This window comes from Trichechus manatus, unplaced genomic scaffold, assembly GCF_000243295.1.
Source record: "Trichechus manatus latirostris isolate Lorelei unplaced genomic scaffold, TriManLat1.0 scaffold00016, whole genome shotgun sequence".
In the NCBI taxonomy this organism is placed as follows: Eukaryota; Metazoa; Chordata; class Mammalia; order Sirenia; family Trichechidae; genus Trichechus; species Trichechus manatus.
Genome location: NW_004443952.1, coordinates 589051 through 606565, shown reverse-complemented (window position 1 = coordinate 606565; position 17515 = coordinate 589051). Strand labels below are relative to the sequence as shown.

General features: G+C 40.6%; 1 protein-coding gene across 7 annotated transcripts in view; it reads right to left on the bottom strand.

Annotated features, from left to right (window-relative positions):
• The window catches only part of CDK5RAP2 (CDK5 regulatory subunit associated protein 2), a 233404-nt gene that overhangs the window by 196840 nt on the left and 19049 nt on the right, over positions 1 to 17515 (bottom strand). For 5 of the 7 annotated variants that reach the window (XM_023727350.1, XM_023727354.1, XM_023727352.1 and 2 more), the window contains exons 2-3: positions 15500 to 15567; positions 9691 to 9758 (exon numbers count right to left, since the gene is read on the bottom strand). In XM_023727350.1, the coding sequence (XP_023583118.1) occupies positions 9691 to 9758; positions 15500 to 15567 (136 nt within the window). Of the gene's footprint in view, positions 1 to 8651; positions 8792 to 9690; positions 9759 to 15499; positions 15568 to 16467; positions 17257 to 17515 lie in introns of those variants that run through there. The other 2 variants (XM_023727353.1, XM_023727351.1) reach the window with 2 other exon arrangements.

Below are 17515 nucleotides of genomic sequence, written 5' to 3'. Positions count from 1 at the left end.
TCTAAGCAAGGTGTCTCACTCTGGCTATAAGTTTCAATGCCTTGCAAGAGCCTGGGCCTCCAAAGCTGAAGCTCATTCTACCAGATCTTCTTTCAATTTGCGGCAGCAGCAGCAGCTAAGAGCAAGGAAGGGCTCTGGGGTCAGCAGAAACAGGGTGACCTCCCAATGCTGCCACTTGTGAGCAGTGGGACCTTGGGAAAATTATTTAACATTTTTGAGCCACAGTCAGCTCATCTATAAAATAAAGATAAAATCAATTAACTCAGGGATTTTACAGCAACTAAATGAGCTAAAGCACCTGGTATCGCTGGCACTTACCAAGCAGTAAATATACAATACAAAGTAATATAGAAAGTAATCCATTTTTTACTCAAGCCCTCAATAGGCAGATCTTTGGGCCACCATCAAATTCTTTTATCCTCATTGAAACTCTAAAAACTATTAGTCCACTCACCTAGACATCACAAAAACCATGAACTCCTCCTGTCCACAGTTTAACTTTGCTAAACAATACTACATGTAAGAAAATTCTGCCTACAGCAGCTACATGAGGTAGTAAAAGGAGGAGGACACTCTGGAATTACTTTCTGATTCCAATACTGTCAAATCATCAAGAAACTGTTACTAGGCAAACATTTATTTATAAACAAACAATACTGTAGCAATAACAGAATTTTAAAACTGAACCCTAAACAATATTTGGAATATAACCATTTTATGTAATCAGCCCTTTTCATATTCTTTTCAGCCTCTGCTCATGAATACACATTTTTTGTAAAATTATAACATAAATGAATTTGTGTGTTCCACTGCTTTCACTTAACATTATATCTTAAGCATTTTTCATATTGCTACAGAATTACACATAATTATCACTTAAAATGACTGCAAGAAATATCACTAAATTGAACCGCGATTATTTAACCATTTCTCAACAAGCATTTGGTGGCATAGCGGTTAAGTGCTATGATTGTTAACCAAAAGGTCAGCAGTTTGAATCCACCAATTGCTCCTTGGAAACCCTATGAGGCAGTTCTACTCTGTGCTATAGGGTCACTATGAGTCAGAATCGACTTAATAGCAATGGATTTGGTTTTGTTTTGTTTTTTAACAAGCATTTATGGATTCGGTATATTCTCATGGAAAGTGTACAGGCTTTAGAATCACCGAGTTACCAAACACCTCATGGGATCTGGTTCCTTGGTTTGGAGGTTTAGGGTCATGTTTCATGGGACATCCCGGTTAACTGGCCTAATAATGTGTTTAGTGCTTCTGTTCTAACCCTTAGTTCATTGCATAGTGTCTGGAGTTTTAAAAGCATGCAAGCGGCCATCCAAGGCACAACAACTGGTCTCTACTCACCTGGAGCAACAGAGGAAGAAAGAGAATCTGGAACAGGAGGAGGATATGTAATGTGCAGCTAACTGCCTCCATGAACAACTGTCTCCTTTGCCATGAGACCAGAAGAACTGGATGGTGCCCGGCTACCATACTGACAATTTTGATCAAAGATTCCATAGAAGAATTCTGATCAAAACGTGAAAAATACAGAACAGAATTTCAAGTTCTCATGGATGCCATACTTTCTGGAGCCACGGGGGCTGGATGAACCCCTGAAACTACTGCCCTGAGATAACCTTTAAACCTTAAACCAAAAATATCCCCTGAAGTCATTTTAAAACCAAACAACAGTTTAGCTTAACAAGTAAAAAAAGTCTGCCTTGAGCATTATGCTCTTTTTAGAACTATCTATAATGGGATCAAAGTGACAACAGCAACTCGAAAGATTAGATGGGAACCTTAGGGGGCAGTGAGTTTATGTTAATGAGGGAAGAACAACTTGAGGGTGAGAATGGTTGCACAACTCAAAGAATGTAATCGGTGTCATTAAACTTTGCATGTAGAAACAGTTGAATTGGTATATGTTTTGCTGTGTATATTCTCAACAACAAAAAATAAAATAAAACTTAGGAAAAAAGAAATACCTAAACTTCTGTGTTGATGGAAGAGGAGCAACTCAGAAAAGGAGGGTCAGAATGGTTGTACAACTCAAAGAATGTAATCAATGTTACTGAATTCTACATGTAGAAACTGTTGAACTGGTATATGTTTTCCTGTGTATTTTCTCAATGACAAAATAAATTAAAAAAAAAAAAAAAACTTGAGTTTAAGCTTTGCCTTCTTTCAGTTTCTCAATCAAACCAAGCTTATGGTCAAGTCATTTAACCTCTCCAAACTCTGCTTCCTCATCTGTGAAAAACCCTCATCACAAGCTTGTTGCAAGAAGTCAAAGAGATAATATAAAATATAATTTCCTTTGTTTCCAATTCTTCACTATTATAGACAATACAGCAACAAACACCTTTATGTATAGAGCTTTTTCCTTCCACTGGGTTATTTCCTTAGGATAAATTTCCCCAAAATGGATTATCAGTCTCAAGAGTAATATTACTTTTATGACTATCAAAATCTCTTTCTAAATGGCCTTCGAAAAGATCATAAAAATTTACACTGCCCAGCCCACCATCTGGCCAGGTTTATAGAGGGCATGGCCAGGACTTGTAGAGGTAAGAACTCAGAGCATTCAATCCCGTAACTGGGAAGCCATGAGACTACACAGGTGAACCCCTGCGCTTAACACTTACGAGCATCCCCACCAAACATAAACCAAACTTGACACCAAGTGCTCAACTCTGTAAAGGCCCTTGAAGCTGTCAGGCCCCATGTGCAGAGCCAGGACCATAGGGCAGTGGCTGCAGCACTCACTGCCAGCTACAGACAGTCCTCCACGACTTCCACTGGCCTGCATCTAAATAATGCTTGCTCCTGCCTTGTTCTAACACATCCCTTGTTCTCCCATTCCTAGTGTCGCTTTACTCTCAAACCCAACACTCACTACTGCTTGCTCTCCTATGACTCTGGCTCTGCACGCCACACCCTGATTATCAGCTATCTCTCCCTCTAGCTGTGCAGTCTCAAGCCCCTTTTTAACAATAGTAACAGCAGCTCCCATTTGCTGAAGACTACCAGGCACTGTCCCAGCATATACTATTTAATCCTCACTACAATCCTATGAGATAAATATTATTTTTCCCATTTTACAGATAAAGCAACCAAAACTTAGAGGTTTACTATCTTATAGAGGTCACACATTCAATCAACAAATATTTATTAAGTGCCTACCATTTGTTTAGTGTTGAGCACTAGGGATAGAGTAGAGGAAACATATGTTAAACAAGTACACAAATAAAGTACAAACAATCATAAGATCCATAACGGAAATGACAGGGTGCTGAGTATTTGCTGTAAGAGAGAATTATGGGGTTCCTAGTGATGTGAGGGGCAGGCAGTTAAGGATGGTCTCTCTAACAAGGTCACTCTGAAGCTAAGGCATGAAGGTTGAGGGTCTTATTATTCAAGGAGAGAAAGAAAGGCTGTGCCAGGCAGAGGGAGGAGCATGCGGGAAGGCCTTAGCGCTGGCATGAGCGTGGCGCACTGAGTGAGAGCAGCCCGCGTGGCAGAGCACAGTATCCAAGGGGCGAGCGGTGCAGGCTGAGCCCGGAGCGACAGAGCGGGCAGGGTCAGATCATACAGGGCAGGGCCTCATGGGCCATGGCAAGAAGTTAGTTATTCTAAGGTCAAAGAAACGTCATAGAAAGGTCAGTAGAAACTGAAACTGATGGGGCAGAACCCAGAGGCATCTGACTACACTAGACAGACTCTTCAGATTAGAGGAGACACCAGCTTTTGTTGAGAACTCACTATGTGCTAGGAATGCTAGGGGCTTTCCATACCATAGCTCACATAATCCTCGTAACAACCCTGAGTGGAACACAGCATTAGCTCCGCTTTACAGATGAGGTTCTGAAAGTGACCTAACCAAGGGCACAGACCAGTAAGTGTAGAGCCAGACCTAAAACCCAATTCTGATCACTCCTAAGCCCATGTCATATCCACATACAAGGGTGCTTCTGAAAGCTGCAGGGCCATGCAAATGGGCAGGCGTGTCAGAAGCTATTCTATGGTAATGAGAAATTCACAACAATATAGATGATACACAGCAAATCTGAACATGCAAATCTTCTAACCATACCACTCAAATCTGACCAACTGCCTAAGTCGAGACCAAGGATTTTCAGCAAACAGGAATAAGGACCTTAATACAAGAACACCAGCATCCCAGGAAGGCGGGTATGAGACAAGAACAGCATAGAAAAAGGGTGAAGAGAGACCCAGGTAGGTACAAGATGCAGACAGTTGTTTTAGTCAAACCTGACTTAACAGTTTTCTCAGGTCCTTACAGAGGAAGCCACTAAAAATTATAAAGCCTATTAGCAGCAGATTATCCAATAGGCAAGGTAAGCACAGGCTTACTTGTGCTTACTTACTAATCTGTAGTGAACAATTTCACATAGGTTTCACTTTGATGTGGTGTGGTGAAACGCGTATGAAATTGCTCACTACAGATTGTAAGTAAGCCCATGTTTACCCTGTTTATTGGATAATCTGCTCCTGAGCCTACAGTACGGTATCTATTGTTTGTTGCGTATAAATTATACTTAAAACCTTTGATACATGGCTTCCTCTAAACTCATCCAGTCCAACAACAGATGAATGGATAAACAAAATGTGGTACATGCATACAATGGAATATTATTCAGCCATAAAGAGAAATGAAGTTCTGATACGTGCTACAACATGGACGAATCTTCAAAACATTATACTAAGTGAAATAAGTCAGATACAAAAGAACAAATATTGTATGATCCCACTTATATCCCACCTTGCCATATGGAATACACAGGAATCAAATCGACTACATCTGTGGAAAGAGACAATGGAAGAGCTCAGTATCATCATCAGACCAAGGCCAGGGGCCGACTGCAGAACAGACCATCAATTGCTCATATGCGCATATATTGAAACTGAAAAAAAGTAGAACAAGTTCACGAGAGCCAAAGTACTACCTTGAGTACATCCCACCTGAATTTAGAGACCATCTCGAGAACAGATTTGACACGTTGAACACTAATGACCGAAGACCAGACGAGCTGTAGAATGACATCGAGGACATCACACATGAAGCAAGCAAGAGGTCCTTAAAAAGACAGGAAAGAAAGAAAGAAAAGATCAGAACGGATGTCAGAAGAGACTCTGAAACTTGCTCTTGAACATCAAGTAGCTAAAGCAAAAGGAAGGAATGATGAAGTAAAAGAACTGAACAAAAGATTTCAAAGGGCGGCTCGAGAAAACAAAGTAAAGTATTATAATGACATGTACAAGGAGCTGGAGATAGAAACCAAAAGGGAAGAAGACGCTTGGCATTTCTCAGGCTGAAAGAACTGAAGAAAAAATTCAAGCTTCAAGCTGCAACAGTGAAGGATTCTATGGGGAAAATATTAAACGACACAGGAAGCATCAAAAGATGATGGAAGGAAAACACACAGTCATTATACCAAAAAGAACTGGTCGACCTTCAACCATTTCAAGAGGAAGCATATGAATAGGAACTGATGGTACTGAAGGAAGAAGTCCAAGCTGCACTGAAGGCATTTGTGAAAAACAAGGCTCCAGTAATTGACAGAATATCAACTGAGATGTTTCAACAAACAGATGGAGCTCTGGAAGCGCTCACTCGTCTATGCCAAGAAATTTGGAAGATAGCTACCTGGCCAACTGACTGTAAGAGATTCATATTTATGCCTATTCTCAAGAAAGGTGATCCAAATGAATGCAGAAATTATCGAACATTATCATTGTTTACATGCCAACTAAAATTTTGCTGAATATTATTCAAAAGCAGCTGCAGCAGTACATCAACAGGGAACTGCCAGAAATTCAGGCTGGATTCAGAAGAGGATGTGGAACCAGGGATATCATTGCTGATGTCAGATGGATCCTGGCTGAAAGCACAGAATACAAGAAAGATATTTACTTGTGTTTTATTGACTATGCAAAGGCATTCGATTGTGTGCATCATAACAAATTATGCATAACATTGCAAAGAATGGGAACTTCAGAACACTTAATTGTGATCATGAGGAACCTGTACATAGATCAACAGGCAGTCATTCGAACAGAACAAGGGGATACTACGTGGTTTAAAGTCAGGAAAGATATGTGTCAGGGTTGTATCCTTTCACCATACCTATTCAATCTGTATGCCAAGCAAATAATCCGAGAAGCTGGACTATATGAAGAAGAACAAGAAGACTCATTAACAACCTGCATTATGCAGGTGACACAACCTTGCTTGCTGCAAGTGAAGAGGACTTGAAGCACTTATTGATGAAGATCAAAGACCACAGCCTTCAGTATGGATTACACCTCAACATAAAGAAAACAAAAATCCTCACAACTAGACCAATAAGCAACAGCATGATAAACAGAGAAAAGACTGAAGTTGTCAAGGATTTCATTTTGCTTGGATCCACAATCAACGCCCATGAGAGCAGCAGTCAGGAAATCAAACGATGTGTTGCATTGGGCGAATCTGCTGCAAAAGACCTCTTTTAAAGTGTTGAAGAGCAAAGATGTCACCTTGAAGACTAAGGTGCACCTCACCCAAGCCATGGTATTTTCAATCGCATCATATGCATGCGAAAGCTGGACAATGAATAAGGAAGACCAAAGAAGAACTGACGACTTTGAATTGTGGTGCTGGCAAAGAATATTGAATATACCATGGACTGTCGAAATAATGAACAAATCTGTCTTGGAAGAAGTACAACCAGAATGCTCCTTAGAAGCAAGGATGGCGAGACTACATCTTACGTATTTTGGACATGTTGTCAGGAGGGATCAGTCCCTGGAGAAGGACATCATGCTTGGTAACGTACAGAGTTAGTGAAAAAGAGGAAGACCCTCAATGAGATGGACTGATGCGGTGGCTGCAACAATGGACTCAAGTATAGCAATGATTGTGGGCATGGCACAGGACTGGGCAGTGTTACGTTCTGTTGTACATAGGGTCGCTGTGAGTCTGAACCAACTCGACAGCACCTAACAACAACAACACTTACATGAAATATCTAGAATAGGCAAAGGTATAGAGACAAACTAGACTAGTGATTATCGGGGGTCAGGGGAGGCAGAAATGGGAGCTACTATATAACGAGCCTTCTCTGAACCCCCCCAGGTCAGTTCAGATCCCCTCCTGTGCTCCCCCAGTGTCCTATACTTACCTCCATCACTGCATTATTTTCCTATCCATCTTCCCAACTAGAATATAAGCCTCTTGGCAGGGAGACTTGCCTGGTCTTAATCCATTGTAGTACCCCTAACCCCTGGCAGACAGCCTGGCACAGGGCATATATTTGAAAATGTTTATTGATGAATGGATAAACTCTCTGAGCAAAGTCAGATGGGAGCCTATGTTTTGCTAAACCCTAGCTAAATACAACTCCTAATGTACAGGTATCAGTTATCTGAGACTGGAATAAGAAGAATCATGAGTTTCTCCTTTAAATCACAAGCATTTTGTTCTATAAATGTTCATCTAAAGTACAATTAAAAAAAAAAAAACACAAGCATTCTAGCCCCCTCTTTAATATGCATGCTGACTCTAAAGTTAGCATTAGATGCCAAGAGCCATTTCCTATAAGCATTCCACAGAAAGATCAGACTACCTCCACATAGAAATCATGCATTTAGTAGCTCAGGTCAAATGAAAAATCTCAGTGACCTGTAAAGACCTGAAAGGGAGACACTGAGAACAGTGTGGCTATTTCAATTTCAACTGCTGAATTTGCTCTTGAAAATGCTACAATAAAAAACATTAATGCCATAAAAACCTAACAGTAGCCAAAGGACCACAGTCATAAAGAAAAAACATAAATCCTAAAAGATACTGGCATGGAAAACTCTCCCTCGCCCTCAAGGCAGTTGAAATATTTAGGTCATCCAGAACACGTCTGAGCAAAGGGAACATGAATCACATGGCGGAGTTGAAAATAATAATAAATAAAACAATAAGCAGGAGGAGAAATAGCTAACACATAGAATACACTCTGTGTATTAGGTTAGGCATATGTGCTTCACATACATCCACTCATTTGATCCTCACTACAGCCCTGTGAAGGAGATACTATTATCATCCCCATTTTAAAGATGAGGAAAGTAAACAGAGGTTAAGTGACTGGCCCAAGGTCACCCAGCAGTGGACAAGCAAACAGTAAGGCTCCAGAGTCCGTGGTTCTTAGTCAGCAAAGGCTGCCTCTGAGAATAGCTTTGTCACTTTACATCCCTAGGCCTCAGCTTCTATACACAACTGGATTCAATTCTAAGGTTCCTTCCAGCTCAAAAGGTAGACAAGAAAATGTGAAACCAAAATTCTAAGATTCTGTTCAATTCTTCCATCTAGAAATAAAATTCAAAACTGTGCCCTTCAAAAATGAAATAATAACTCTATACCTTGCAGAGTCACTTTAATATTAAAGTAAGGTATATAAAGAGTATAACACTTAAAGTACCCAGCTCAGAGAAAAAGCTCAATAAGCTATTATTACTCTTATGATAAAACAGGAACAACCATTTAATAGTAGAGCACGTTTTAATTATACACGATGTGGATAATCAAATCTCATTCATTTGAGGCCCCAGACCCCACAGCATAGATCGAGTTGTACCGGTGAAATTATAACAACTCAAACCTCAGAAATTACTTGTTTCCATTAGAGATCTGACAAGTCATTTCTTCAATTGGTCACTGGCGGTTTGCAGATAACTATTAGCAGTAATGAGTATTCTAAATTAAATCCAGAGACAGTCCCGCTCTGTTCTGTAAAGACAACTGGGGAGAGAGAAACATAATTGTGGAACGTCCTTCTCTCTGTGTCCTCCATCTTCTGTCTGATAAATATCTCCTGTGTCGTGCATAGCATGGATTTCATTTGGTTACAAATGAAGAAGGGTCTAATTCTTCCCATGATAAATGAGAGCGCTGAACAGGTAACTTGTTGAGGAAAATTGGAATTGGGAAAATAACCTTATTTTTCTGTTACTTGACAACAAACCCCCTCCACTAACAAATGAAAGACAATGCTGGAAGGCATTAAGCATCAAAGCCAAATCTATCACTGAGTAATCCATTCTTAGACAATTACTACACAGCGCTGGGTAAAGGGTGCTCACATTTCATTCAACAGCAACAAAGATGAAGCTTACAAAAAGCATAATGCGGGGAGAAGAAAAATGGCTTTGGAGTCATTAAAAACCTGGATTCAAATCCCAGCTCTAATGATATGACCTTAAACAAGTCTCTCCTAGACTTAAGAGTCCTTATCTCTAAAACGGGTAAATATAAAATACCTCAAAGAGTTGTAGCAAGGATTCAATGGGGACCATAAATAATGTGCCTTATATACAGTAGGCCCTTGACAAATGTTTAGCTCCCCTCCACCGACAGAAATATGTTAACCTCACCTTCACGACACCAGAAATACACCAAACTCCCCAAAGATTAGAAACTGCTGATCCTGTCACAACCCATGAGTGGTCGTTGTATAAAAGGGCTGACTGCATGGCCAAGGAAGAGTCTCATACAGAAGGCCCACTAGATGCAGCGTTCATCCTAACTCTGGCACTATTCAGCTTAGACAGTACTGAAGAAATACAGCTCCCTTCTGGGTCTGGCTGGAGGACGCGGCAGACATGACTTATTAAGGACAATAATTTGGTATCTCCACTTACATTTTCAAAGTCCTTCATGTTCCGTGCTCTGGTGGGAGATACTGTTTCTTCTGACACATTTGGGAGCACTATAAAAAGGTAAAAAAGACATAGAAAAACGTCATGGTATGTAAATTGCCCAACATTCCTACTAAGGAATAGAGCCTAGAGAAGAAAAACCAACTTCCACAGTGTATCATGCTGTATTTTTCTGTCTATTGTGATTTATCAATCTGAGTCCAAGGAAAGCTCTAAACCACTATATTTCAAATATTTACAAATTACTTAAACTAACCCCAATGTGTAATGTCTGTTAGAAGACAAACCCAGAAAACGCACTGGGCATGAGACACAGCAGAACGGTCCTGATATGTACTTCCTTACTGCATGTCATAAGATTATTTTGCTGGGCAGAATATCATCTTTGCATATTAGTAATTAAAACAAAGTATGTCTAACCGACTTTAGAGCAGGGATCAGCAAATTTTTTCTTAAAAGGCCAGATAATAAGAATCTTAAACACTGTGGGTCATACACAAACCTAAAACCTGTCACAACTACTCAGATCTGCTGTGGTAGCACAAACACAGCCATAGATAGTTCATACACAAATAAAAATGGCTGTGTTCCAATAAAACTTTATTTTTAAAAGCAGAAAGCAGGCCTGATTTGGCCTACAGGCTTGCCATGCTCTGCTTTAGAATGATTAAAGGCTTTGCCAATATCCAAATCTTTCCACAGCCTTTTAACTCAACAAATATTCATTACATACCTACTCTGTGCCAAGCATTATGCTAGGTGCTGGTTTCCCAGTGGTGAAGAACACAATGATCCTGCAATGACTTCATTCTCTCAACAAATATGCACTGAGTACCTACTCTCTTCTAGGTACCACTTTAGATGTGGCTACAAATTTTTTTTTCTTTTAAAAAAAGACAAATGGAACAACATTCTTAAGGGAGAAGACAGATGATAACCAAAATAATAGGCCAATTATGTATGTTAGAAGGTGACAAATGCTATGGAGATAAATAAAGTGGAGAAGCACAGGCAATACCAGGGTGAGGAAACACCAGGGTAACGGCTGCAATTTTAAATGAGGTGGTTATGGAAGGTCTCACTGAGAAGGTGACGTGGAAAAAGACAGAGAGAAAAGACACAGCCAGACATCTAGAGGAAGAACACTCCAGGTCAAGGGAGAAGCCTGAGATGGGAGCATGCCTTGTGGATCTGAGGTACAGCTATGAGGCCAATGGGATGGAGATCATAATCAAAGGGGAGAGAAGGAAGAAGGTCAGAGAGGTATTGGGGACTAGATGGTGTAAAAGCCATGTAGGCTCTTCAAAGGACTATGAGGAGCCACTGGAGGATTGCAAGCTAAAGAGTGATAAGATTAAACTTAGGTTTCTACAGCCTATCTCTGGCTGCCATGCTGAAAACAGACTTAACGGGGCTTAGGATCAAAGTAAGACCAGTCAGTAGACTACTAGAATAATCCAGGACAGACATGACGGTGGCTTGAACCAGAGGTGACAGCAGTATACATGGGTGAGAAGTGGTCTGATTCTGGATATTTTGAAAGTAACCAAAAGGAATAAATAAAATGAAATGCAATATGTAAGGTTCAGAAGGAGTGTGAAGAAAAGTTACCTTTGGGAGAGCCAAAGAAAGTCGTGAGCTTTGAGCAGAATTGTAAAGAAACAGGAGACACCAAGTGGCCATCCAAGGCACCATTGATCTCTATTTGCCGGGAGCAACAGAGGAAGAAAGAGAGTCTAGAACGGGAGAAGGATACGGAATGTGTGGCTAATTGCCTCCATGAACAACTGCCTCCTTTGCCATGAAACCAGCTGGATGGTGCCCAGCTAACATTACTGAACATTTTGATCAAAGATTCCATAGAAGAATCATGATCAAAAGGGGGAAAATGCAGAACAGAATTTAAAATTCTCATGGACTCCATACTTCCTGGAGCCATGGAGGCTGGATTAAGGGCTGAAACTACTGCCCTGACATAATTTTTAAACCTTGAACCAAAAATATCCCCTGAAGTCTTCTTAAAACCAAATAATAGCTTAGCTTAACTAGTAAAGAATGTCTGCCTTAGAAAGGGACAGAAGCTGGTTGACTGGACATGGGAAATCCAGGGTGGAAAGGAAGAGTGTGCTGTCACAGTATGGGGATGCAACTAGGGTCACACAGCAGTGTGTGTATAAAGTTTTGTATGAGAAACTGACTTGAACTGTAAACTTTCATTTAAAGCACAATTAAGAAAAAAAAAAAAAGAATGCCTGCCTTGAGCATTATGTCCATTTAGCAACTATCTACACGGGATCATATTGACAACAGCAACTCAAAAGATTAGATAGGAAACTTAGGGGGCAGTGAGTTTACACTAACAGAGAAGGAACAACTCAGAAGAGAAGGCCAAGAATGGCTGCACAACTCAAAAAATGTAATCACTGAATTGTACATGTAGAAAGAGTTGAATTGGTATGTTTTGCTGTGTATGTTCTCAACAACAACAACATGATAGATGAAATTTAAAAATAAGAAACAAGAGGCGAGCACCAGGCAGGTGAGGGAGGCAAAAGGAAGAGGAAACAGCCCACGCAAAGGCACAGAGGGTGAGTGGGCATGGTGTTCAGAAACCATTCAGCTGAACCCACACGAGTAGTGACTGTGGGAAAAAGGCTCAAGAGTTGGACAGGGACAGACTGGGAAGAGCCCTGTGCACCAGGCTATGTACACACAGGTTTGTTTCCTGTTCCTCAAACAGGCCATGCTATGTCGTTTCCGTCTGAGATGCTCATCTCTCTAACTACGTCCTACTCATTCTTCAAGTCTCAGCTCCAATATCACTTTTTAGGAAACTCTTACCGGCCCACCTCCTTCACATCATTCTTTAATATGCATTGAGTAAATTCAAAGGATGACTCATGAAGACAAAGTAAAGTACCACAATGAAATGTGTAAAGACCTAGAGTTAGAAAACTAAAAGGGAAAAACAAGATCAGCATTTCTCAAGCTGAAAGAAATGAAGAAAAAATTCAAGCCTCGAGTTGCAATACTGAAGGATTCTACAGGGAAAATATTGAACGACGCAGGAAGCATGAAAAGAAGATGGAAGGAATACACAGCGTCACTGTACCAAAGAGAACTGGTCGACATTCAACCATTTCTGGAAGTAGCACCTGATCAAGAACCAGTGGTACTGAAGGAAGAGGTTCAAGGTGCACTGAAGTCATTGGCGAAAAACAGGGTTCCAGGAATTGATGGAATACCAACTGAGATGCTTCAGCAGCCCCACTGGAGGTGCTCACTTGTCTATGTCAAGAAATTTGGCAGACAGCTTCCTGGCCAACCGACTGGAAGAGATCCGTATTTGTGCCCATTGCAAAGAAAAGTGATCCAACAGAATGCAGAAATTACCGAACAATAACACTACTATCACACACAAGTAAAATTTTGCTGAAGATCATTCAAAAGCGGTTGCAGGAGTACATCGACAGGGAACTGCCAAAAGTTCAAGCCGGATTCAGAAGAGGATGTGGAATGAGGGATATCCCTACTGATGTCAGATGGATCTTGGCTGAAAGCAGAGAATACAAGAAAAACGTTTACCTGTGTTTTATTGACTATGCAAAGGCATTTGATTGTGTGGATCATAACAAATATGGATAACACTGCGAAGAACGGGAATTCCAGAACACTTAATTGTGCTCATGAAGAACCTATACATAGATCAAAAGGCAGTCGTTCGAACAGAACAAGCGGATACTGCATGGTTTAAAGTCAAGAAAGATGTGCATCAGGGTTGTACTCCTTCACTATACTTATTGAATCTACATGCCGAACAAATAATCCGAGAAGCTGGACTGCATGAAGAAGAACAAGGCATCAGGATTGGAGGAAGACTCATTAACAACCTGCAATATGCAGATGACACAACCTTGCTTGCAGAAAACAAAGAGGACTTGAAGCACTTACTGATGACGATCAAAGACCATAGCCTTACAGTATGGATTACACCTCAACATAAAGAAAATAAAAATCCTCACAACTAGACCAATAAGCAACATCATGATAAACAGAGAAAAGATTGAAGTTGTCAAGGATTTCATTTTACCTGGATCCACAATCAACGCCCATGAGAGCAGCAGTCAGGAAATCAAACGATGTGTTGCACTGGGCAAATTTGCTGCAAAAGACCTCTTTAAAGTGTTAAAAAGCAAAGATGTCACTCTGAGGACTAAGGTGTGTCTGACCCAAGCCATGGTATTTTCAATCACATCATACGCATGTGAAAGCTGGACAATGAATAAGGAAGACTGAAGAATTGATGCCTTTGAATTATGGTGTTGGTGAAGAACACGGAATATACCATGGACCGCCAGAAGAACAAATAAATCTCTTGAAGTACAGCCAGAATGCTCCTTAGAAGCAAGGATAGAAAAACTTCTCACGTACTTTGGACATGTTATCAGGAGGAATCAGTCCCTAGAGAAGGACATCATGCTTGGTAAAGTAGAGGGTGAGTAAAAAGGAGGAAGACCCTCAACGAGATGGACTAACACAGTGGCTGTAACAATGGGCTCAAGCATTAAGAATGATTGTGAGGATGGCACAGGACCGGGCAGTGTTTTGTTCTGTTTGTATATAGGGTCACTACGAGTCAGAACTGACTCGACAGTACCGAACAACAAGATCTCCCTCTTACTCCCTCTCACATCTTATCCTTTTTTACTCATTTCATTGATCAGTTCATTCACCCTAATAATTTTTGCTTAATTGTCTTCTTTGCTAGACTGTAAGCTTTGTAAGGGCAGGAGCCAAGTCTGTCATGTTCAAGGTTAAATCCCCAGTGCTTAGCCCAGAACTTGGCATAAAGCAGATGTTCACTAGTGTTTAAATTAAGGAGTAGGCTCGCCTCCTTAACTTTTTAACTGCCTGTCAGTATGAAAAATAGAAACTAGGCTTGTTGGATTTTGTGTTTAAAGTAAAAGTTAACAGATTATGAAGGAAAACCTGAAGGTCACCTGTAAGTTATTCTCAAGAAATAAACCTTGTGACACTTAACCCTGCCTGCTCTAAAAATTTCTTCCTTTTGCACATATCTTACCACTTTGGAGAAGAGAAAAAAAAAACAAGTCAAAATATCTCTAAGATATTTCAACAAGGCAAATTATTAGCACTTCCCACAAGACATTTAGGATAGCATCCGCTTTTTCAAAAACAAAAATTATGACAAATGCTTAGCAAAACCCAAATTGCCAAGCAGAACGTCTACTCATAATCCAGCTTAAACACAATACACTGCTTATTTACTCAGCGCCATTTCCTGTGGTCTAACTAGCTGTTTGTCTCCAAAGGGCAGGCCCGTGTAGGAATGCTGGGCCACAGCCAGCAGATGGAATGCGGCAGCCCGCCGGAAGGCCTTGGCACACTAAAGTCCAGAGAGAAGATCTCCTGGGCCTCCAGCCACTCTGCAGTGGAGACCAACAGAACTTCCGTGCATGACCTAGTCTCAAATTCAATGTCCAGCCTCCATACACTCCTTCAGTTCAGCAAACACTGGCTGAATCCCGATAAGCTTGGTAGCAAGAAGTTAAACTCATGAAGGATTGTCTAAAGGACATCAATTCCTCTAGCCTAGTTTTTATGAAAGGAGGTAGAGAGCAATGAGTAGTACAGACATAAAACCTACTATGCATTAGGCTAAGCTCTGGCCCCAGACATGAAAGCTCAGTCCCAGGTCTCAAGGCACTCATTGTCTAGTGTCTACTTCCCTTGCTCTTACTCAAGAGAATGCCCGGCTTTGTGTACTTACCACCATTTCCAAAACCAGCATTGGGGGTGATGCCATCCAGGTCGTCTGGTAAATTGGGAACAAGGCCACTAGGAAAGAACAAGTGCAATAAGAGATACACTAGTGTTTGAACAACAGATATTGTTAAAACTGCCTAAACCACACATGACAATCAGGCATGGCCAATGAGAGACACACACCTGAACTAATCTGGGAGGCATGCAGTGCAGAAGTTAAGAACTCAGGCTTTGAGGTTCAATTCTGCCTTTGGAGCTGAGTTCCAGCTCTAACATTCAGTAGCTGAGTGACCTTCAGGAGGATCATTTATTAATTTGTTCATATACCAAATGTTCTGTATGCCAAATATGTGCTAGGTGTAGAGGCACTGTGCCAGGTACAAGTTAATTGTTTCTGAGCCACACTTTCTTAATCTGTTACATGGGCATACCACCCTCTACCTGTAAAGACTGGAGTCCCTGGGTAGCATAAACAGTTAAGTGCTCAGCTACTAGCCGAAAGGTTGGTGGTTTGAACCCACTCAAAGGCACCTCAAAAGACAGGCCTGGCGATCTGCTTCCGAAAGGTCACAGCCTTGAAAACCCTATGGAGCACAGTTCTAATATGCACACATTGAGTCACCATGAGTCAGAATCAATTCAATGGCAACTAGTGACGACAACCTGTAGAGATTACATGAGTTAACATATATTAACATTTGGCACAAAATAAGCACTCAATAAATGCTATCTGTTGTTTTGTCACTATTATTATTATCATTATTATTATTATGCCGGTCACAACCAAGAGTTAAGCTTCTGGGAATCAGATACCAATTCAGATGCTTTAAGAACAACAAAGAGAAACAAAGGATTCACTGATCCAAGAAGTTGTGCTGGGTGGATTCTATAAATAGGCTCAGTGAGGATCTGGAGACATTGACAGAAAACTAAACCATAATTGGAAGTATAGTGTGACACAAAAGACACTACCTTGGATTCTATTCTAAGCTTTGCCACGTACTGTACCATCGCAGACAAGTTATTTAACCTCTCCAAGTCTCACTTCCTTCATCTGCAAAAGGTGAACAACAGCTATTTCAGAGAATGATTGGGAATTAAACACAACATTAGTGCCCAACAAGGTACCTAGCATGTTGTGGGTACTCCACAAATGGGGGCAAAATATCATTGTCACCTTGAAACATAAACTGCTTTATAATTTATAAAAGACTTAATGTCATTAGAACTGCCCAATTTCCTGAGGGCCCATGCAATTTTCAAAGGAAGGCATTAAGACCCATACAATTTTCGTGGCTTAGCCCAGATCACATGGCAGTTAAGTGCAGAACCAAATCCAGAACCCAGGCTTTTTATGTCTAACCCCGAATAATTCTTCCATTGTCTGAAGCTATAAACTAGGAGTTGATGAAAGCCCAGCTTGACTTCTTGGCAATTTGCTCTTTCCATGCTTCTAAATATAAATTCATTCTGTTCCTGGGACAATTCTGCCTGTTCACTGAACTCTGGAATTGGAATAGGCCTTCAAGATTAGGACTAAGCAAAAATTTGGAAATATCATCAAATTCCAACATCAAGAGAATAATTACATAAAATGTGCCTGCTATAAAAATAACTGAAAAACTTAAGTAGAATATGCCCAAAACTACTGGGGGAAGGAGGAACATATAAACTAAAGTCACCTCAAATCCTTCTTGGAACCAGGTGGGCTATAAATATATAACAAAGCAAAGAATACCGAAATACGAAAAATCATCTTCGGTGGGGAAGTGAGAAATGTTTTCCTTTTTAATTTTATAAAACTCAATTTTTTGACAAAAATTTGACAAAATCCATTTTCTAAACTGAATTTTAAAAATTAAGATGAACAGGAGTTTCAGCAAAATGGCGCCCTAGGCAGAAGCACCACGCTGTCCCTCCACAGCAAAGATCCGAAAAACTAAACCGAACAGAGAATACAACAATCCTGAAACCCTAAAACATCAAATGAAGAGATAAAGAACTCAGCCAAGCACCAAAC